The following is a 24188-nucleotide window of genomic DNA, read 5'->3' as shown; positions in this document are numbered from 1 at the left end:
CATCATGACATCAACAACATGACAAAAAATCTCTCTCTCAATCATATGCAGTAGAGAAAAAAAGTGCCTTTAACTTTGATTTAAAAATGTTCACATTGGATGCTGACTTCAGCTCTGCTGGCAGTTTGTTCCACTTCTTTGCAGCATAACAACTAAAAGCAGCATCACCATGTTTACTGTGAACTCTGGGCTCCACTATCCGATCTGTGTCCATAGATCTGAGAGACCTGCTGGGTTCATACCTGACTAACATGTCACTGATGTATTCTGGACCAAACCCATTCACAGATTTATACACAAAGGCTCCTCCTCGCTCCTCCTCCACTTTGATTAACTCCGACTCATCTAAGCCTGAGTTCATTCTGTTTAAACTTAAAGTGTTAAGTATTTCAGATGTGTTGCCTTTTGATTCATGAGGAACCGTGAGGAACCAATGAGACGGCTCCTTCAGACCTCTGATCTGCAGCCCTGTGATGTGATTGGCTCATCCATCATCTCATCCCCTTAGTGCACACACACACACACACACACACACACACACACACACACACACACACACAAAGGATAATAGGAATATAAGGTCATCTGTCACAGGAGCAAATAATGTCATTAATAGTCATTGATCATTAAAAGATGTAACTCAATGTCCATATATGATCGTTTGTCATCAGAGGAAATAACATAATAGACATGTGTGAACATTTGTCATGTGCAGAATTGTCCTCATGTCATAATACTAAATGCAGGTTCGATATAATAATACTCACATCATCATCACCATGGTGACCACCTGCAGGCAGAGGTGGACAAAATACTTCAGACCTTGAGTAAAAGTAAAGGTACTTCCTAAAGACTATCACAATACTATGCAAGCCCATTTGCAGCAGTAACCCCCCCCCCCAAAAAAAAAACTAGGAACAGTAAAATAAAATTTAAAAGAATTAAAGTCACAATTATAAAATACAATTTCTGCACACATTATGACTTAGTATTTTAGTAGCTGAGTTTAAAGTACACCCTTTGATAAATATGTATATATATGATTACGTATGAAGTAATGTAGTTTATTGATCCTAGTCCCATTATTTACAATTTAGTCAAAGTATTTAAATTTAGTGTTTTTAGTTGTAAAATGTCCTCTATAGATTGAACACTGGCAATTGCAATTGAATTTTGCAATTGGCTGAGATTAGATCAGTGCGTCACTCACCGTCACTGTCGGCCCCGCCCCTTCTATAGAAAATGGGAGGAGGGATGAGGTTTCCTCCTCCCCAGCCCTCAGTGAGCATTGATTGACAGCTACATGTAGAACTGTGCGGGCGGGGCTGCTTTTGACTGGGCGTGTCTTAACTACTCTAGGAGCCACGCCCATAATCAAGGCGTTTTATGAACTTCCCCCTTTGGGGCAAATCAGCAAAAAACAAAGTCATAATTATGAGATACTATCTCTGCACACATTATGACTTAGTATCTCATATTTTTAAAATATGTATCTCATAAATTATTATGACTTAAGAATGTATTATTATTACTATAATTATTATTTTACTTTTCCTTGTTTTTTGTTGTTGTTTTTTTTTTTACTGGCACAAATGGGCTTCCACACAGTACAAGTAAAAATAGCTGAATTAAAAAATATTTAAGGGAAATTAAGTAACGCGTTCATCGTAGCTCACAGGTGAGCGTGGCGGCTAAAAGGGAAATGATTACTGTCATAAAACAACATCCAAAACAAAGCAAACGCCCACGAGAGGAACAACATAAAAGATTAACACAAAAATGTGTCTGGAAAAACCAGAGTCGCAGGTTTCATTTCTATTTTTAATGTCAAGGTGGACACAAACACAAACACTGGCTAACATTAACACAGAAACACTATAAACTTCTCAGTCAGAGACAAACGCTTGGAAAACAAACTGGATTCTTTCGCTTTTGATTTAAAAAAAAAAAATCCTAAAACTGGTTTTAATGTGTTTAAAAAGTCACAAAAACTGGTTTAGTCGGATCCCGAAAGCCCTGCTGCGTTTCTATGGAGACGGTCAGACACACACACACACATATACATTCACGCCCCTCCCATACAGATACGTCATTTCCTTCGCGCAGGTGAGACGGAAACGGAGAGAAGAGGCTCGCGCTGCTCACCTGTCTGAGAAATACTGGGAAAGTAGAAGAAAAAAGACAAACAAGTAAGACACACACACATACGGCATTAAAACACTCACAGACACACACATTAATAATGGAGTTATGAAGCTTCTAGAAACTTTAAATCTTTCTCGCAAACCGCTTCAGAAAATGTTGTTTATGGAGGCTTCGTGTGACTACAACTCCCCCTGCTGGTTAAACCGTGTGTAACAACAGACACATGCACGTGCTTAATTTCATAAATGTTGAAAAAAAATACACAAATTAATACAAATCAGAAATACTCACAACAAGAATCAAAGTAGGGAAAGAACAACAGCAGCAAAATTAAGATATGGAAGAAAGAAAAGTAAAAAATGAAGGAAGATTGAAAGAATAAACAAACTAAAAGAATGTCTAGGCAAATCTGAGTAAAGAGAGCGACAAAACATAATAGAATGACTCAATTTTAAAGAAAGTAAAAAGAAAAGAAATGAAATAGAGATACGAGTAATGAAAGATTGAATAACAAAAAGAAAAACTCAAGAAATAACACATAATTGAAGAAATTATAATAATTAATTAAGGTGTGTCTTCACTTGTTTCCCCTTTTCAGCTTTGTTAGGGTGGTTATAGTCGTGTTTCAGGAATGTTCTCAGCTTTTTTTTATGGTGTTTCCATCTGTTTAATGATGTTTCAGAGCGTTTTCACTTATTTTCTGGTGTGTTTTCAGCTTATTTAGGTTGTTTACGTGTTAATTGTTACATGGTTTCACCAAAAATAATTAAATTAGAGGTAGTACGAAGAACGAAAGAATGAATAACAAGAGAAAGAAACATTTAAGAAAGAAAGTGGTATGTGATTACAGAATTTCTCCTGGACATTTCTGGTTAAACTGCCCTAAGCAGGCCATATACCATCGTGCTGATAACACCAAGACCTCTTCCTCAGGGCTCCGTCATTGTTATGCTTAGCGCTATCAGCAGCTACAAAACCCTGAGAGCACAGAACAACTACAGATTCATGGGACGCTCACACTGAAACCTCTGAATCACAGACCGGTCTGCCTCAAAACCCTTTGACCAAAAAAACCCTGTGTCCACATTTGACCTTTAACCTTTCAACTTGACTCCGTCTCAATTCATTCAAAACCGTCACAACAGAACGCACAATGAGTAAAAAATAAAATAAATACAGTTAGGCAGCAGGCAGTGTCTGAGAGTTTTTGATTCGAAGTGTCAATAATCAGCATCGGGTGGTTGCCATGGTGACGTGTCACGTGTCTGTCGCTTTTCTGATTTGTCGTCCTCTGACTGGCCCCGCCTCCTAGTGAGTAATCCAATCCCATCCAACCTGAAGGGGGAGACAAAGAAAGCTGCGAAGATCCTGAGAGACTTTACGGAGATCTCAGCGAGGAACGGACCCGACAAACTCATCCCTCGTAAGCCCCGCCCACTTATGTCTGACCCCCGCTTTACACACAGAATACTGTCTGTCTTATTATCTGTTTGTTTGTGTTTATTTTTTGGTTTGGTTGTCGGTCTTTTTTCCTGTCTGTTTGTTTCTTGTTTCTTGTTTGTTTTGTTGACTTGTTTGTTTACAGCTCACGTCATCGCTAAGGCTGAAGGCCTGGCCATCATCTCCGTCATCAAGGCAGGATTTTTAGTGACGGCGAGAGGAGGAAGTGGAATTGTTATCGCACGGCTTGCCGACAGACGTGAGGACACACACACACACACACACACAAACATACCTTTTGATTGATTATCAGCTATATAGGATTAAGGTCAGTTAATAATTCCTGCGTGTTTTCAGGCTGGTCGGCGCCGTCCGCCATAGGGATCGCTGGTCTGGGTGGAGGCTTTGAGATCGGAGTCGAGGTAAGACGATCATTACAGATGTCCCTGAATGCAGCATATACGGTGTACATTTTAGGGCACGTACATGCTGCGTTCAGGAAATACACATGACATCATCAATATGTGCTGCTTTGGATACGAGAGTTAGTTGAAAGTTGTTATTTTCTATTTACTTTTAAACGTTGCATTTAATTATGTATTTAATAATCAAAAATACGTTGATATATCTTAACTCAAAAAATAAATGGAAAGAACTGCTTTTCAACTTACTTCTTCATGTGTAATTCCGGTTCCTTCAAAATAAAACGCCATATTGTGTTTTCTGGACTGGGGTCGTTGAGTCTGATGACTTTTATTTTGAAGCCTGAGGCCTTGTCATTTGACGCTGTTTAATTTGATGGAAGTTTTGCTGAGTCATGAATCCATTTGGTTTGATAAATGACACTCTTGGGACCTGAGGATGTACTAATATGGACACCGTACACGTGCTCTGATTGGTTTGTTTGTCTCAGGTGTCAGACCTGGTGATGATTCTTAACCAACGGCGAGCGATCGATGCCTTCACTAAGGGAGGGAATCTGACGCTGGGCGGGAACTGCACTGTGGCCGTCGGACCAGTGGGCAGGTGAGGCTTGTAGCCCCGCCCCCTGGATAAACTTTTGTCTTTTATTTTGTGACTTAGCTATTTTTGATGGTCCCATCTCTGTGGTTGTTTTTGCCATGATGTATTGTTTTTGTGTGTTGGCCGATGTGTATTTATGATCCGTGTGTGTAGGAACGTGGAGGCGGACGTTGCGTTGCGCAGCACAGCCGCGGTCTTCACCTACTGCCGCTCCAAAGGTCTGTTTGCGGGGATTTCTCTGGAAGGATCATACCTGATCGAACGCAAAGACACCAACCGCAAGTACGACGACAACAACACCGCCCCGTACAAGGGGGCGCCAAAACTGTGCTAACGCTCATGCCCCCCTCAGGTTTTACGAGCGCGAAATCCGAGCCTCGGCCATCCTAAACGGAGACGTAGAGCCTCCGCCGGACTGCTACGATCTTTACCACATCCTGGATGGATACACGGAGGCGTACGCCGCCGACTGGAGCAACAAGAACCCCAACATCAAGGTGTGTCTTCACCTGTGTTTTTAGCTTTTTTTTTAGGGTGTCTTCAGGTGTTTCAGGGTGTTTTCAGGTGTATTTTTAGTAAGGGTGTAAGGAAAAATTGGATTCGGCCGCAGCGATATATCGCTATATTTCACCGCATGATTATCATATCGATCCAAAAAATTTCCAAATCGATTTTGTAATCATGTTTTTTTAAAAAGAAAAAATATTTAACATATGCATAGCACGTAAACGCCTGGTCACTAGGTGTCAGTGAATGCACCATTAGACCTTGTTTGAAAGATGTCAGGTTATCAAAGTACATTTCCTGAAAAAAGTTGTCTGTGTAAATGAAACCTTAACTTAATAGGCTTTTTCTAATCTGACCAAACTCCCGGTTCAACACAATATGTGTTTGAATGTTTTCCTGGTTTGTGATGCCTTCAGGTGTGTGTTACGTGATGCGTTCACTGTCTGTGTTTTTGCAGTCACTTCCTCCAGCCAGACCTCCAGCTCCTTCTCAGGTCAAAAAAACAGGAGCAAGCACACAGAGACAGGCTGAACGCACAGGTACACACGCACACACACACACACACACACACACACACACACACTAACTGTTTATAATTGTTCTTTTTGTTGCAGGAGGAGGAAATAAGAACAAACTGTACCCAAGTGTATCCGTCTACAAGACTGAGACTTCAGGTGTGTCTGTGTGCGTGTGTGTGTGTCTGTGTGTGTGAGTGTGTTTGCACACCTAGCTGATGACTTTTTCTTGGTTTCAGATCATTTTGCCTCCAGTAATCCTCCAAACTACGGTACGAAAACCCAAAATTTTTTTCTCATAAATTTTGCTTTCACACTTAAAACTTTTGCGCATCGTAAAAACAACAACAGTTGTGTATCAGAAATATAAAGTGTCTTTTTTTGCGCCCGTAGGTGACGCCTCATCGGTGAGCCCCGCTTACCAGGAATTGATTGTCACGGCAACCCACCCCTACACGGGGCAGCAACCAGGTGACCTGAGCTTCGCTCCCGGCGACCGAATCACCGTCGTCACCAGGACGGACTCGCAGAACGACTGGTGGGAGGGGAGAATGCAGGACGGTCGAGTCGGCATCTTCCCCGCTAACTTTGTGTCGTTCTGACGGCGCCGTCCTGGTGGTCTTAGCGAGGAACCGAGCCAACGCATCAAAGAATCGAAGCTTTGTTCGGTAGAATTAGCAGCAAATCAACAAATTTGTGCTAGTGATGTTTGCACTGTTAAGGTTTCTAGTTAAGCACTAATTTTTAAAATATGGAAAAAAAATATAGGAAAATCACGTTGATGCCATTGTTAGCTTTAGCGACGTTTCGTTTTCTTTAGCGACGTTTGCTTTTTTGGAATATGCAGAAAGTTGAAGAAAATACTATACAAAATATTATTAAAAAAGGCAATGTTTGTATCTGTTTGATTGAATTATTGAAAAAATTATTTATCATATCAAATTAAGTTTTCTTTCTTTTTTAAAAAAAATGATGTTAGGAGTCATTTTGAAGTAAATTGGATTTAAGTCAAAAGGCAAAACTAATAATTAGAATGTTTGTGTTAATTGCTTATTTTGGGGCTTTAGCATGGGACCACTGCCTTAAATTATGATTATTGTTTGCTTTAAAATTGTTTATTTACCTTTTGTCGGGCATCTCTGTCAGAGCAAGATTTGTCCTTTGAAAACCGAGCTGAACATTACTGGTTTGACGCTTCAGATCGAGTCTGTTACATTTTTAGACTTTGTGTGATGTAAGTTATTGAAAGAGTACCTGGACAAAACTTTATTAATAAATCAGATTTATGAAACAAAGCGAGTGAGAGTGAAAATATGTTTATTTTGTTTGATTTTCTATGTTGCTGGTGTGGTGTGGCATTCACTTACAGTGGGTAAAATGTCAACTTTCAGGTTCTTATAATAACACACAAAGCAGTGAGAGTCCGGAGGAATGATTTCCCTTTCAAAATAACAAATTATAGCTTATAACTTAGCTGTTTATTTACACTTTTAAGTGGTGCTGTATTTACATGTTCCACGAAGCATTGTTCTATGTGGGCAACGCCATTTTGGGTAATTCAGCCAATCAGCATTCACATATCATCAGGCTAACTCTTCGTGTTTTCACTTCTGTAGAAAGTCTATGAATGAATGGTTTTCCAATTCGGAAAAATAAAAGCAAAAGATTTGTGGAGATGGACAATAATGAAATACCAGACACAGTTTTTGTTTATTTTCACAATAAAACTAAATAGATTATCTTTTTGTTTGCTCCACATCTTTTTTTACGTTTCATCCAGCTGGAAAACAACAACAATAATAAATGAACAATAAACAACAACAAATACATGTTTTTTTTCTTTCATTTTCAGACCTTTTCTTTGAGAGTGCACTGTTCCTGGGGGTGGGGCTTTAGCGGCAGCGAATCAGGCAACGGGACCCCACTGGTCTCAGGCAGCAACAAGCACAAACCGCAGCCTATGATTGGTCCGCTGCTGTACGCCACCATGGCAGCCAATGAGATTGCTCCACTGTGGCTCGAAGGCACGAGGGTGGAAGCCAGACAGCCGAGGCGGTAACAGAGGTTGACCAATGAGAAGCAGCGCTGCCTGCTCCACAGTGATGTCATGGTGATGTCATGGGTTACGTGCTTGTTGTGGTGAGTTGTGGCGTGTTACCTGATGGCCGTGGGAAAAAGCTCCACGCAGTAAACGGAGCAGATGAAGGATGACGTCAGGACGCAAAATTTACCCAGAAGAGCAAAACTCATCACCAACGCTGGATGGACTGAGAAATAACAGCTTAAACATCTGGAACATTTGTAGTATCTTCAGGATCTCCGACATCTGTAACATCTCCAGAAGATGAAACATCACCAACATCTTCGTTGTAAGCATTTGGATCATTTCCAACATCTGGAACATTTCAAATATCTAGTATCTCCAACATTAGAATCATCTTCCACATCTGGAAGATAGAAACTATCCTTAGCACCTCTAACCTCTGGTAGATTTGAAGTATATCTACAATCATCAACATCTTGAACATCTCCATTTTTAACATCTGTAACACTTAGTTCTACAGTTCAAACATCTGGAACATTTGTGGTATCTTCAGGATGACTAACATCTGTAACATCTCCAGAAGATGAAACGTCACCATCTTCATCGTAAACATTTGGAACATCGCTAACATATGGAACATCTCCTGCATCTACAAGATTTCAAGTACTTATTTCTAACATCTGGAACATTTCAAATATTCTTCATCTCCAACATCAGAATCATCTTCCACATCTGGAAGAAATAAAGTATCTTTAGCGCCTCAAACATCTGGTAGCTTTGAAGGATATCTAGAATTGTCAACATCTGGAACATCTCCATCTTGAACGTCTGTAACACCTCAAACATTCTAGCTTTAAACAACTGGAAGATTTAAAACGGCTCCAACTTCTGCAGCTTAAACACGTGGAGCATCTGATCAACGCAACATCTGGTACATGTGGAACACATCTGGACCATTTGTAACATCTGTATAATTCTTTTTTACCGTTGTTTCTGGACAGTAGCAGCGACAGGAAGCAGGCGGCTCCGCTCAGCAGCTGACTGAGCATGCTGATTGGTCGACGGCCGAGAGGAACCAATGGGACGAGCAGGCAGGGAGCCTCTGATAGGCCGGAGAAGAACTGGGCGGAGTAAACGTCTACGCCAAAAGATCCGATGTTCAAACAAATTCCAAAATACGTCAAAGCAGACGCAGCGCTGAGCGAAACGGTGAGAAAAAATGCAAACATATTAAAAAGTTAGAAATAAGCAAATATATGTTAAAAAAAGAAATGTGTGTTTGTACTTTAGGTAGCTCATAATGAACACTCTCAGGATTATTATTGGGTGGCTCCTGTTTGTGATGTCACTGGGGGCGTGGCCTGCATTGGACAGCTGCTCGTCATCTTTCTGCAGCAGCTACACACAGAGATACAAACATTAACACACACACACACACACACACACACTGTCAAGAACACTCAGGTGTGTTCCTTTACCTGGTCCACACACAGTTTATCTGCAGTGCTGTTGCCACGGTAACCATCCAACACTCCCATCCTCCGCCTCAAAAGCAGCCAACAGGGAGACTCTGGGAGTGATCTGTACAGGGAGACAGGTGAGTTGATTGACAGGTGATCAGGTAGACAGGTGATTAGTTAGACAGGTGATTAGTTAGACAGGTGAGTTGATTGACAGGTGAGTTGATTGACAGGTGAGTTGATTGACAGGTGAGCGTACAGGTAGACAGGCAGACAGATGATCTGAGGCAGAGCCACAGACAGGTGCAGGTGAGTCCAGGTGGGGCTGATCCAGGCCAGCAAGGCTCCGCCCATTGTTCCCAAACTGAAGCAGAAGGACAGAAAGGAGGCCGGCCAGAGGCGGGACTGAGGGCCAATCCACTCCACAGCTGGAAGATAGACGTCAAAATGAACCAATCAGAAGCTGGGTTGCATCATTGTGGTGATGTATTGGTCAAGTTATTTTGCGTAACGTTGCATTTGATTGCATTGTTGTCTCTTATGTTACAATATTTAGCATTCCTTGATGTGTTGCGATTTTGTGAATGATGTTTTATTGTTCTGTTATTTTCATTGCATTAAGTATCTTTGCTTTATGATGCATTAGGTTGACTTTGCGTCATGTTTTGCTAATGCTATACCATGTGCTGTTTTGGCGTTATGTTTTGCATTGCTCTGCTTGTGTTGTGCATTTCAATGTGTTGCGAGTTCAGCTGTGACGTGTGTGTTATGTTGTGTGTTGTGTTACCCAGGCTGAAGGCGCACACGTTGATGCAGCAGCTGCACACGCCCGTCAGACATCGAATGGTGAGGAAGAGGAGCAGATGAGGAAGAACAGCAGGGATGATGCTGCAGCCGGCGTGAAGGAAAATACACACCAACAGGACAGGACGCTTCCCGTACCTTCATCATCATCATCATCATCATCATCATAACCATTATCATCACTTTCATCATCATCATCATCATCATCATCATCATCATCATCATCACTGAGTTACCTGTCTGCTATGGCTCCGCCCACCAGTGAACCCAGTAGAAGCCCCAGTGTGAAGAGCATCTGACTGTAACACAACAGGTGTGTCCACGCACACACTGTCTGACACACACAAACACACACACACTGTTTAAAACTACACTTTACATTAAAAACAGAATTTTCCTGTGAAACCTGAGATATGGGGGTGTCAAACTCATTTTAGTTCAGGGGCCAGATATGGACCAGTTTGACCTTAACTGGGCCACAGATTTTAGGTGGGAAAAAGAGCAAAGTACATTAATGTGCCCTGGTTTACACTTCCATGTACAGTATAGGAACTTCACTTGATTCCCTGATTTGGAGAATTTGGGGACATTTTGTGGAATAATTTGAAAAAAAATTTGCCAGATTTTGGAAAAATTTAGAGTTCCTTGAACAATTTGAGATTAAAAATGACTGCCGTCATGTAATGTGATATAACAACTGGAAAACTGAGCTCTGCTTATTATGTGTATTTTAATTTACTTTTACTGAATTAGTTGATAATTTACAATATGGTGTTTTTAAAAAAAAATTTCAAAATGTGGGTCTGAGTTACAAATTGATTTCTAAACGTTTGTTTTGCGTTGGGGAGCAAAGTTCCTGATTCACACGTTAAAATGTGACAAGTTTGAAACTCCCGTCAGTGTTTAACTAGATAACGCACACAATCAGGAACACACACACACACAATCAGGAACACACACACACAATCAGGAAAACACACACACACAATCAGGAACACATACACACAATCAGGAACACATACACACAATCAGGAACACATATACACAATCAGGAACACATATACAATCAGGAAAACACACACAATCAGGAACACACACACACACAATCAGGAAAACACACACAATCAGGAACACATATACACAATCAGGAACACACACACAATCAGGAACACATATACAATCAGGAAAACACACACAATCAGGAACACATATACAATCAGGAAAACACACACAATCAGGAACACACACACACACAATCAGGAAAACACACACAATCAGGAACACATATACACAATCAGGAACACACACACAATCAGGAACACATATACACAATCAGGAACACATATACACAATCAGGAACACACACACAATCAGGAACACATATACAATCAGGAAAACACACACAATCAGGAACACATATACACAATCAGGAACACACACACACACAATCAGAAAGACACACACAATCAGGAACATACACACAATCAGGAACACACACACAATCAGGAAAACACACACAATCAGGAACACATATACACAATCAGGAAAACACACACAATCAGGAAAACACACACATATACACAATCAGGAACACACACACAATCAGGAACATACACACAATCAGGAAAACACACACAATCAGGAACACATATACACAATCAGGAAAACACACACAATCAGGAACACATATACACAATCAGGAAAACACACACAATCAGGAACACACACACAATCAGGAAAACACACACAATCAGGAACACACACACAATCAGGAACACATATACACAATCAGGAACACACACACAATCAGGAACACATATACAAATCAGGAAAACACACACAATCAGGAAAACACACACAATCAGGAAAACACACACAATCAGGAACACACACACAATCAGGAAAACACACACAATCAGGAAAACACACACAATCAGGAAAACACACACAATCAGGAACACACACACAATCAGGAAAACACACACAATCAGGAAAACACACACAATCAGGAACACACACACAATCAGGAAAACACACACAATCAGTAACACACACACAATCAGGAACACACACACAATCAGGAACATACACACAATCAGGAACACTCTTTCCGTTTCCATAGCGACAATGTCCCATTTTTTCCCATGGCAGCCATTTTCTGCTTCTATAGCAACCGTGTTCTGTTTCCATGGCAATGATGCTCCACTTTCGTAGCTCGCGCGTTCGGCCTCCATGGCAACACTCACTCACCTCTCCGGCGAGCCCTGATTGGTTGGCGGCTGTGTGGTTGTCATGGCGACAGGTCCTGGCTGCGATGACTGTGCTGAAAAGGTCGTTGAAGAAAAGTAAGGAGGTGAAGAAAAGAGCGAGCGATAGACGACAAAGAACAGAGAGCTGCAGAGGAGAGAGAGCCATGGCAGTGAGGTCAAGAGGTCCGAGGTCACTTTATAAGATTAGGATACACTCCGCCTACAGGGGGGTGGGGCGGAGCCTAACTCTGACTTAACTCTACAGTTTTGTGGCCCACAGGAGAAACAGCAGAACGACAGAGGGATAGAAAATGTGGCTCTTTATATCTTTTTAACCTCTTTTTACCTTTTTATTTGGCCATTTTGCAACGTCCTTTGTCCCATTTTAGGCCCAAACATTTACATTTTTTTTAGATTTTACCTTTCTTTTGCCAATAAATATCCTTTTTTCCTCATTTTTGTAAGCCTTTTTGACAATTTCATCCATTTTTTTTGTCAATTCTTTGACCAATTTTTTCCACACTTTTTATCCAAATAAGCTACCTTTAGCCCAATAAATGAAAGTTGTTTCCTTTTTCCCTACATTTTGCCTATATTTGTTGCACATTTTTGCCCTTTTTCACGATTGTTTGCCACATTTTGCTCATTTAAGCTACCCTTTGCCATTACGTATCACCTGTTTCCTCTTTTTTATAATTTTTTTTGCCACTTTTGACTGATTTTGGCCCATTTTAGTCACTTTTCACTCTTTTCTTGCCAATTTTAGACCATTTTTTGTCACCTTACATACACTTTACTCATCGCTGTTAACGCTTTGTCAAATGGCTGGCTGTGATTGGCTTGATCACCATTCAGTCAATCTCACTGGACCAATCAGTTTTCAACAGTTTTTTATAAAAGTGCGGGTGTTGCAGCGTCCCTCACGGCTCAGACCAGCTTGCATTAATTTACACCCACCTCTGGTTCTTTATGTTTCTGTATTCCTGTTTTGTGGTTTTAAGTCAGTAAAACAAAATAACCACACTGTTTATTTGTTATTTTGATTTTGAAGAATGAACAGTACATGTTTGTGTATTTTGTATAGATTTGAACTATTAACAAACTTGTTGTAAACAAAGGATTTTATTCGTAAACAAACTGTACAAAAAGTGTAAACAGGTGCCGGTTTCCCATCATGCCCTGCTGCTGCCTCGGCCTCGCTGCACCTGGGTCACCACGGTAACGACGGCGGCGGGCGACGCATACGACGCTGCGGCGTACCGCAGGCCTAGCATCATGCATGAAGAGACGAACCTCAGAGCCTTTAGCATGTTCTAAAAAACAAAAAGAAGAGGTTAGAGCCCTTTGTCCACAATAATAAAACATGTTTTTAATTTATATATATTTTAATATTCTAAATATTCGTAAATATCTCCAAACACCAACAGTGTGACGAAAACCGCGTACGTTCAGACGTTTTCACAGTCATTTTTATGTTTCTATAGCAACAAAGTTGGTCATTCATTGGCCTGTGGAACACTATGGTGGAAATGGGACTCTCTCATTGGTCGAGATGAATATCGCTCTGGTTACCAATGGGCCAGGGTTGGGTTCAATTCCATTTTTCAGCTACAATTACGTTTTCAATTCTCCATGTTCAATTACAGTTGAGTTACAATTACATTGACCCACATTGCTCCGCAATTACAATTAAATTATGTTTTTTTTTGTATCCCCTGAAAGTCAATTGCAATTACATTCTCATTTAGTAAAGTTCAATTACAATTAATAACAATTACTGAGACTGAAATGAATTAGATGTGTTGTGTTAGCTTTCTGTTAGCATCTCTAATGATAAATCAAAATAAAAAATATTATCTATCATCTTATTTTGCATTAAATTAAATTATAATTGACAGATTTTATATCATTTTCATGCCAATTACAATTACAAATTCAATTATCTATAACTCAAATACAGATCAATTATTATTATTATTATTATTATTATTATTATTATTTCAAAATGACAGTTACAATTATAACTGCGCCATTAATTGTAATTAATTATCAATTACACGATTACCATTAGAAATGACCCCAACTAGTAAAACTAAGTCATTAATAAGTATTAATACATGTTCACGATATATTTAGAAAAATGATAATCAATAAATTAGGCTTCTTATGCAGTATGACGAGTTATATAAACATGTTAGTGAATGAGTGTTTACTGCGTTGTGTGATCACATGACCTTCGATCCAAGCCAAGCGCCACGGGACGGTTCAAAGGTCAACGCTGAGTCAACGTTTACCAACAGGCCTGAGCGGAAATATTTTCTTGGATTCATTTACTCTCCCACAACTTTTATTTAGCTGGTAAATTATCATTTATTAAAATAATTTTTTAAATCAAATGTTTAAGAATGGACTGAAAATCACGTTAAACACAGAAAATATTGTTTAACGCATTCCTTTTTCAATCTAATCATATTGAAAAGTGTCAAGTATTCTAATTTTTCTTTAAAACATAGTTGTTTAAATTTGCTTGTGTTTTTTTTTTCTTTGCTGAGTTTTACACTTTTTCATTTATTAAAATGAACGTTAAAAGTAATGTTGTTGTTGTTGTTGTGTCGGCAAGTCTTAACTATTATTACGCCGATACCATTTACAGCATCAAACTCTTCTTCAAACCACTTGCGATACCCAGTTCGCCGGATGGAAGAAGAAGCCGTCGAACACCAACGAAGAAGAATCCACCCAAAGTGTTTGCGTTGCCCCGTAACGCTGAGGTCCTGATCGCAGAAACATGTATGTTTATTTGTTTTATGACAGATCATGTCTTTTTTTCTGCGGTATCGGCACCGGGACCAAAATAGAGCATCGGAAAAACACTCATTAAAAGATACAACCATCGCCAGGGCAACAGAACAAACTCTCCTGATTGGCTGCTGAGGAGAACCCATGACCTCATCTTCAAGGCAAACAGGAGCATTTTTAACTTCTTTGTACTCCATGCAAATCTTGTAACGTTTTCTGCGTACAGTATGCTAATTAGCATTTTCTCTGCAAATAAAAAAAAGATGCAGTTCTTTTAATCAATGCAAGTGAAATTGGAGATATTTTGCTTAAATTTGGAAAGAACATAATAATTACAGAAAGTGTCTATTTGTAAAGTTGCCGTACGGACAACACCCGGTGCTATTGGTACGGTTACAACAATTACGTAGCGTCTTAGGGTTAGTTTATAACCCAGTATCGCAACAATTTTTAGGGTTAGGTTTGGGGTAAGGTTTAGTTTTAGTCACGTGATCTAATCAAATAGTAGCGCCGCGTACAGATAGAATGTCGGTATATTAATACGGCAACCGTACGGATGGCCACTACCATAATTAAATCAGGGGCTTTCGCCTTCGTTTATCATCATATATGTTGTACACCTATTAGAAATATGTTCTCTGCATTTAACCCCTCCCTGAGGAGGAGTTAAGGGTTAAGGGATTTGCTCAACATCCCACAGTGTTGGCCCGGGTGAGATTTGAACCGGCGACCCTCCAATTACAAACCGGCTTCCTTATCCACAGCAATAGTGAATAACAAATTTAAATGAAATAATAAATGAAACCTTGACATTATTCAATTAGATTTAAAGTATTTAATTAATCTTAATGTTTTCAAAGAATTTTAAAGTATTTATTAATTATTAAACTATTTGATTAGTCTTAAGGTATTTATTAAGTTTGATTTATTAATTGATGTTTTTATTGAAATTTTAAAGTATTTAAGGAGTCTTAATGCATTAAAAGAGTTTTGGAGTATTTATCTTTTAATGAGTCTTAACGTATTTAATTATTTTTAAACTATTAACAAGTCTTAACATATTTATTAAGGTTGAAATGTATCTAATCAGTTTTAAAGTATCTAATGAGTCTAACAGTATTTAATGGGTTTTTAATGAATGTTAAGGTATTTAATGAGTCTTAAAGTTTTTATTAAAATTTTAAAGTTTTCAATGAGTTTTAAAGTATTTAAGGAGTCTTAATGTTTTTATTAACATTTTAAAGTATTTAATGAGTCTTAAAGTTTTTATCAAAATTTTAAAGTTTTAAAGTATTTAATGAGTCTTAATGTTTTTATTAAAATTTTAAAGTTTTTGATGAGTTTTAAAGTATTAAATGAGTCTTAATGTTTTTTATTAACATTTTAAAGTTTTAAAGTATGAGTCTTAATGTTTTTATTACAATTTCAACGTTTTGGATGAGTTTTAAAGTATTTAATGAGTCTTAAAGTTTTTATTAAAATTTTAACGTTTTAAAGTATTTAATGAGTCTTAATGTTTTTATTAACATTTTAAAGTTTTAAAGTATTTAATGAGTCTTAAAGTTGTTATTAACAGTTTAAAGTATTTAATGAGTCTTAAAGTTTTTATTAAAATTTTAAAGTTTTAAAGTATTTAATGAGTCTTAAAGTTGTTATTAACAGTTTAAAGTATTTAATGAGTCTTAAAGTTTTTATTAAAATTTTAAAGTTTTAAAGTATTTAATGAGTCTTAAAGTTGTTATTAACAGTTTAAAGTATTTAATGAGTCTTAAAGTTTTTATTAAAATTTTAAAGTTTTTGATGAGTTTTAAAGTATTAAATGAGTCTTAATGTTTTTATTAAAATTTTAAAGTTTTTGATGAGTTTTAAAGTATTAAATGAGTCTTAATGTTTTTTATTAACATTTTAAAGTTTTAAAGTATGAGTCTTAATGTTTTTATTACAATTTCAACATTTTTGATGAGTTTTAAAGTATTTAATGAGTCTTAATGCATTCATTAAGTATTTCTTGTGACTTTAGCATGTGATCTATTTAGAATAAAAGCTGTTTACTAGTTGTTTGTGTTCTGGTTCACTGCTCACTGAGTCCATCCTCAGTGATTAGTTTGCTTTGAATGTTTCTGCAGGAGTTTCTCACCTTTCTGTACTTTTTAAACCTTCTTTTCCTCTTCCTCCTGTGTTCCTCCTCCTCATGCTCCTCATGCTCCTCCAGCAGGGGCTCGTACCTGTCTGGAAGGACACTGAAGTAGACCTCTTTGGAGGTCTTACTTGGCCGCTTCTTCTCCTGCTGCTGCTGCTGCTGCTGCTGCTGCTGTGTCCCCATTCCTGTGTGTTGTGCTACTGCAGACCTTTGGATCATAGAGGAAGAGGAAGAGGAGGAGGAGGAGGAGCCAGGCTGATCCTGTAGCTCTGAGCAGAATCTGAGGGATCGCAGCAGGAATGTGGAGCTCCTTCTTCTCATTTCCTGATGTTTGTTTAGCAGAACAAACAGCAAAACGACCCCCGAGGACGTAAAGAAACTGTCTGAAACAACCGAAAGCAAACATGGCGGTTGAAGTGACCCAGATGTTTTAGCTTTTTATTTTGGTACTTTTGGTGAATTTACATATTTGCTAAATATTTAGTTTCACCCGTGACATTTAGATTTAACATTTAGATTTATTTTTAACGTTTACATTTAACATTTACATTTAGGTTTAAATTTAACATTTAGATTTAGATTAGACATTTAACATTTAGAATTAATATTTATATTTAACATGTACATTTATGTTTAACATTTAGATTTAACTTTTAGATTTAGATTTAACATGTACATTTATGTTTAACATTTAGATTTAACTTTTAGATTTAGATTTAACATGTACATTTATGTTTAACATTTAGATTTAGATTTAACATTTAGATTTAAATTTAACATTTAGATTTAAATTTAACATTTAGATTTAGATTAACATGTAGATTTAGATTTAACATTTAGAATTAATATTTATATTTGACATGTACATTTATATTTAACTTTTAGATTTAGATTTAACATTTAGATTAACACCCGCCAAGCGCCCTATGAGAGCCGGAGATTGGCACCGGCAGACCCCCGCGACCCTGTTAAACGGGAATAAGCGGGTAAGAAAATGGATGGATGGATGGATTTAGATTAACATTTAGATTTAACATTCAGATTTAGATTCAACATTTAACATTTAGATTTAATATTTAACATTTAGATTTTACATAGACATTGTTTTTTACGAGAAGAAAAAAGATCAGAAATTTCACAAATATTGCTGTAAATCTGGTCAAAAGTAAAAATTAAAGAAGAAAAAAATTCACATGCCTTTTTGAAACGTGGTTCGTTGCTAAATGTAGCAAAAAGCTGTTTATTTTACTTTTACTTTTTCTTCACTCCACTCAAATTCTTAAGCATCTGATTTTACATAAGTATAAACATATCCCTTCTGTCATTGTGTGTTTGCATTGTTTTTATTTGAGTGTGTCTCTGACTTTTATTTTATTGCGTCTTTAAATGTGTCTTTTTCTATCGCTTAAAAGCGGAACCTTTATCGGGAGCACTTTAAAGTGTAACACACGGTTTCGGACCGAGTTTCACACGGAAACGTGACTTTAGAGGATTTCAACCTTCAAACTAAAACGAAAGACGCTCTCTCAGACGTGTTTTTAGAACTCAAATAATGACGATTTACATATTACAATGGTTTGGAAAGTGTTGTGCATTATAATGTCACTGTAGTTTGTCATTTCCTCAGTTTATTAGTTTTATTGGTAGAGGAATCAGCAGCGCTCTTGTGCAAACCAAACAGACACGGGTTGAGGTGAGTGAGTCCTTGGTTTCCCGGTAGATGTAGGAAACATCTGCATATAAACTGTGTTTACTTGTTTTATTATTATTATTATTGTTTGCAGGTTTAAATTGAACATTACTCACAAACTTTCTCAGAGAAAACCCCAGTTTAAAGCTCCGGTGTCACCTACAAAGTTTACCCCCGTACTAAGATTATAACCCTAACATAATCCAATAAACAAATAAAACACGTGTCCGTTCACTTTAAAAACAAAAATAAATATGAATTATTATTTAAACAAAAATTCATTTTCCGGTAGTGCGCATGCGCATATACAATCTCATTACTATGCGCACTCAGTACATGATGTATATTAATGTCTGAAAGCATGTATCAACAGTTTTCCAACCTTTTATGGAATTATTGTGCGAGTTTGTTTTTCAGGTAGTTTCGCCAAATATTTTAATTGATAAAATTAGGTGAACATTCAACCTTTATGTATCTATGACAAAAAAAAAAAACAAACAAGCTTTTATTTACTGTTATGTTCAAAATATGTGCAAGCTTAACAGTAATTACTTAAAACTCTAGCAGTCTAGTTTGTTGTATTTCATTTCAAACATGTAAATTATTACTGAAATACAATATTACCGTGTATTTAATTAGATTAAATAAATCCCAAAACTAAAAGTCACACTAGTTAATACATTTTTATTAAACAATCGTCTTTTTTGTTGCAAAGGTGCTGCAAAAAAAATGCAAATGCTGAAAAGAAGCCATAAAAGATAATAAATAAAAGCCTTGAAATATGTGGAGATGTTTTTCAGACAAAAGGTAAAAACTAAATTTTGTTTCTCTGTTCTGTAAAACATTTTGGTAACGCATTTAATAGAATTAGTATAAAAATGATAGTTTATGAACAATTATGGACCAGAGAATTTAAGGCATGTCGGTCATTGTGTGGGCTGGAAACAAAATGCGTCTTCACATTAAAAGCGTCCTGTTCTCTTTTATTTCCAGATGCATCCATGGGCCGCGCTGACACAGCATGATATTTCCACTCAGAGGTTCGCTGCGATCGGAGTCGCTGCGATGGTCGTCGGTTCTCAGCAGCGTTCTGTCGCGTTCTGATAAAGGTTTGATTCTGCGCTCAGAGTCCACGGATGTGTTCCAGAACCTCGCCTTGGAGGACTGGATCGACTCCAACCTGGTACAAATACACACAAACTAACAAATATGTTATATATATAATATATCATATTTGAATTGATTTGAGCAAGGGCTGGGCGATATGGACCAAAACTCATATCTCAATATTTTTTCTCTAAATGGTGATATACAATATAAATCTCAATATTATCTCAATTGTCCAGCAGCTGTTGCTATATTGCATAGTACAAACCTTTCTTTTTACTTCTAGAACCTCCAGTGCCGTCACGTTCTCCTGCTGTGGAGGAACCGACCGTCCGTGGTCATCGGCCGCCATCAAAATCCGTGGACGGAGTGCAACCTGCCCGCCATGAGGAGGGCCTGTGTCCCATTGGCTCGGCGCCGCAGCGGAGGAGGAACGGTTTACCACGACCTGGGAAACCTCAACCTCACCTTCTTCACCTCCAAGAAGAACTACGACCGCCGGCGCAATCTGAAGGTGGTGACAGAGGCACTCAGGAGGCTCCGCCCCCTGCTGGATGTCCAGGACACGGAACGCTTTGACATCGTCCTCAACAAACACTACAAGATCTCAGGTAATAATAATATTAATCCTAATTATATCTTAACGAACAACATTGTTATTTATCTGTTTTTGTGAATTATGTTTTTTTTTTTACATGCATTTAATTGAAATTATTTTTGGGTGGGGTAATTGTTTATTTGCATATGTACCTAAATATTTACGCAATTAGGTGAATATTCTTTACAAGATTGTTCTTTGTTGTTTTTTTACGATATTGTTATGTACACAATTGTTTTTCAGTTTTTGTTTTTTACTTTAAGTTAAGTTCAGGTGATTTCTGATAATGTAATTGTTGCTGAGATGTTTTCTGTTTACGTAATTGTTGTTTATATGCTTTTTTATTTAATTCATGTTAAACTTGGGTGATTTTTTGTTTATATAATTGTTGTTCACGTTTTTTAATTGAAATTATTTGAGTGGAGTAATTGTTCACATGATTGTTATTGTAAATGTTTATGCACTTACGTGAATATTCTTTACGTGTTCGTTGTTTATATTGTTTTTTACGATATTGTTGTTAATATCATTCTTTACAAAATTGTTGTTGACATGATTGTTTTTCCCTGTTCTTTTCAATTTTCTTTAAATGTTTTTTATTTAATTATGTACAAATAATTTTGGGGATTGTTGTTTACGTGAATGTTGTTTGATTGTCGTTTGAAAACATGTAAATGTTGTTTTTAAATGTACGTTACACTTCATTTGGGTGATTGTTTTTGATGCGACTGTTGTTTACATGTTTGTTTGTGATGTGTTTGTACTTGATATGATTGTTTACGTGCGTTTAAAGGCACGGCGTCCAGGCTCGGCCGCACCACGTCCTTCCATCACTGCACGCTGCTGCACTCGGCCGATGGCTCCGCCCTCTCGCACATGCTCAGCCCCTCCTGCCCTGGTATCCTTAGCAACGCAACGCCCAGCGTCCCCTCGCGTGTCACTAACCTGACTGACCACGCCCCCTCACTGCAGTGGGAGGAGCTACTGGAAGGACTGGAGGCCCAGTACAGAACAGGTCGCACACTTTAAAGCATAATTTTGGAACTAGTGAAGCGGCCTGTGATTGGTTACTGATGGAAGTCTCATTTTTCAACCTTTGGGTTATGACCCCATTTTAGGTCGCCCGGAATTCAAATTGGGTCACCTCAAATGTCTAGTAAAAGATTAAAAAAAATCTAATTAAAATTATATTTTTGTATTTTTTTTAGATTATTCTTTTCAAATTAAAACACCACATGCAATATACTTTCACCTCCTCAAATATAAATATCTAGGTAAAGAAATTTCATAATTAACCAGTCATTAAATAATTTTATAATAGAAAATACAAATTATGTTTTTGTAATTTTTTAAAATTATTATTCTATTTCAAATTAAAACAATCTTGAGCAACTATATTCTATTCTTTCACTTCCTCAAATATAAATCTGGTTAAAAAAATACTTTAAAAATTTTTAAATTAAAAAAAAAACAAAAGTCTCTGTCGCCAGAAATTTGTGATATCAAAATGGAATTACGACCCCAAAAAATGTTGGGAACCACTGAACTAATGTGTGTAATGAGATGCTTTTGTCAGTAACCAATCACAGGCTGTTTCACTAGTTTAACAGTAGTAATTAATTTGTAATTAATGAAACACTCACCTTTTTATTGTATCATGTAATTGTTGATCAGTGATCGGCTATAACAGCCCTGATTTGAGCACATTTCGTGATTTCAATGATTGGTTTTCCTCAGAGTTTGGCTGCAGTGCTCCATCAGTCAAGGTGGATCCCTCTGATGAAGCAGCGTTCCCAGGAATAAGTAAGATGGCGGCAGATCTGCGAGCTTGGGATTGGACGTTTGGGAAAACGCCGAAATTCTCCGTCGACGTTGAGCTGCTTCTGTCGGACGACCAGGTTCCCTCTCGATGCTCCGCCCACCTGCAGGTTGAGGTGAGGGGCGGGGCCATCCACTCCTGCAGGCTGGACGTGCCTCCCGATTGGCTGTCCGAGCAGCTGAGCGTCCAGCTGAGCAACACGTTGATTGGACAGCGTTTCTGTCCTCATCGCGCTATGGACGCTACGGGAGAGCTTGTGCTCTCAGAGAGAGGAACACCACAGAGACGACTGAAGAACCTCTGTGACGCCCTGATGACTGCCATGGGCTGATAAACAAACATTTGCACTTCAAAATAAAAGCCACAAGTTTCACTGGCCCACGATTTGTTTTCAAGTTAATGTTTAGCGAAAGTCCGTATTATGTTAGCATTAGCAAGTATTAGTACTTTAATATAAAGTCTGATGCTCAATAAGAAGTAAAATAATGTTTATTTAATGCTTGTAGCATCAACTTAAAAAGGCAACACTTGCACAGTAACAATTAATTTAAAAGTATTATAAATAAATTCTAAATATTAGAAAAATATCAGCATTAGTGAAAAACTGTAGTAGTGAAATTTTGAAGGTATTTGTAAAATATAAAACCTGTTAAAGTATTACACATACATTTGAAAGTATTTGGTAAAGTGTATGCAAACTTTTGTCAGCATTGAATTGATTTTTTTTTCCATCATGTAAATGAAAATATAAATAATAGAAACAGTTTAAAATAAAATAAAACAAGAAATAACAAAACAGTATCTCGCATCTTCAAATTCTTACACGTCTCAGTTTACATGAACTAAAAGGAGTATAAACTTATCGAATCCCACCCCTTTAATTTTTTCTAGATTACCTAACTTTAGCGTTGAAGTCTCAATTTACTGACAATTTTAAAAACTCCAATCAATGCCGTATAATACTCACACAGAAACCATGCAATATATATATGTATATATATATTTTTTTTACATTAATTGTACCTTATTTTGTATGGCAGCCCGTTTCCGCCACAAAAAAAAAAAAAAAAAATCACCAAGGAAAGTCATAATTATGAGAAAGAAAGTCATAATTTTGAGATAGGAAGTCATAATTATGAGTTAGTAAAGTCATAATTATGAGATAGAAACATTTTTGGTTACATCCATCTGTACCCATGACACTGACCAGAAATCTCCATGTGTTGTTTCTCATAATTATGACTTTTTTTCTCATAATTATGAATTTCTAACTCATAATTATGACTTTGTTTCTCATAATTATGACTTTCCTTGGTGATTTTTTTTTTTTTTTAGTGGCGGAAACGGGCTTCCATAATTTTGAAATAATGCACTATATCCCTTTTACTCCAAAAATTGGTAAAATATTGGTGAAAGTTTGTTGATTTTTTGACGTAACGTGATTAATGCTGGTCAAGCCACGCGACGCATGCGCTCTGGTGTTGCTGAGAGAGCATCAGACACGAGGTCTCACTCTGTTTGAAAGAAATACACCCAGTCATATTAACGGATGGCACGTTTGTTAGATTTGAAATTATTATACACTGTAGCTAACATGTCGTTTACAAGATGACACTATAATGATGCATAATCTTTAGCAGTGGTTCTCAACCTTCTGGTCAGGACCCCATTTGGGTTCGCCAGATTCCTTCAAGAAACTTAAAAATATTTTTTGAACAATTTGAGCCAATTTTTCTGCAATTACACCAAACTTGCTATATTTTAGGCTATTTTAGTCATTTTTTCTTGCCATATTTTTGCTCCTTTTAATGCATTTTTGCTACATTACTCCCTTTCCTGCTACTTTAT

The 24188-nt window shown here is 37.5% G+C and overlaps 4 protein-coding genes across 4 annotated transcripts; 2 read left to right on the top strand and 2 right to left on the bottom strand.

Annotated features, from left to right (window-relative positions):
- Positions 1–2049: 2049 nt before the first annotated feature.
- On the top strand, positions 2050–6380 carry sh3yl1 (SH3 and SYLF domain containing 1). The gene is made up of 11 exons (XM_028469049.1): positions 2050–2189; positions 3458–3568; positions 3731–3844; positions 3943–4007; positions 4499–4611; positions 4762–4890; positions 4961–5105; positions 5573–5654; positions 5730–5789; positions 5870–5902; positions 6024–6380. Coding segments are annotated over exons 1-11 (1062 nt in total). The 5' UTR covers positions 2050–2188; the 3' UTR covers positions 6233–6380.
- Positions 6381–7316: 936 nt separating this feature from the next.
- On the bottom strand, positions 7317–12371 carry LOC114476978 (solute carrier family 22 member 13). The gene is made up of 10 exons (XM_028469005.1): positions 12189–12371; positions 10175–10272; positions 9922–10076; positions 9394–9562; positions 9153–9255; positions 8960–9072; positions 8660–8871; positions 7789–7897; positions 7485–7719; positions 7317–7410 (listed from the first exon to the last, which is right to left on the bottom strand). The coding sequence occupies exons 1-10, from the start codon at positions 12351–12353 to the stop codon at positions 7396–7398; spliced, it is 1374 nt and encodes a 457-aa protein (XP_028324806.1). The 5' UTR covers positions 12354–12371; the 3' UTR covers positions 7317–7395.
- A 919-nt stretch (positions 12372–13290) lies between these two features.
- Positions 13291–17329, bottom strand: LOC114477046 (uncharacterized protein C1orf115-like). The gene is made up of 2 exons (XM_028469121.1): positions 17124–17329; positions 13291–13500 (listed from the first exon to the last, which is right to left on the bottom strand). The coding sequence occupies exons 1-2, from the start codon at positions 17307–17309 to the stop codon at positions 13360–13362; spliced, it is 327 nt and encodes a 108-aa protein (XP_028324922.1). The 5' UTR covers positions 17310–17329; the 3' UTR covers positions 13291–13359.
- Positions 17330–18577: 1248 nt separating this feature from the next.
- Positions 18578–22717, top strand: lipt1 (lipoyltransferase 1). Its single transcript, XM_028469026.1, has 5 exons — positions 18578–18819; positions 19810–19999; positions 20210–20534; positions 21315–21536; positions 22259–22717. The coding sequence occupies exons 2-5, from the start codon at positions 19838–19840 to the stop codon at positions 22669–22671; spliced, it is 1122 nt and encodes a 373-aa protein (XP_028324827.1). The 5' UTR covers positions 18578–18819; positions 19810–19837; the 3' UTR covers positions 22672–22717.
- Positions 22718–24188: the final 1471 nt, after the last annotated feature.

Source organism: Gouania willdenowi, chromosome 2, assembly GCF_900634775.1.
Source record: "Gouania willdenowi chromosome 2, fGouWil2.1, whole genome shotgun sequence".
Taxonomy (NCBI): Eukaryota; Metazoa; Chordata; class Actinopteri; order Blenniiformes; family Gobiesocidae; genus Gouania; species Gouania willdenowi.
The sequence above is the reverse complement of the archived record's forward strand: the minus strand, read 5'-3'. Positions and strand labels throughout refer to the sequence as shown.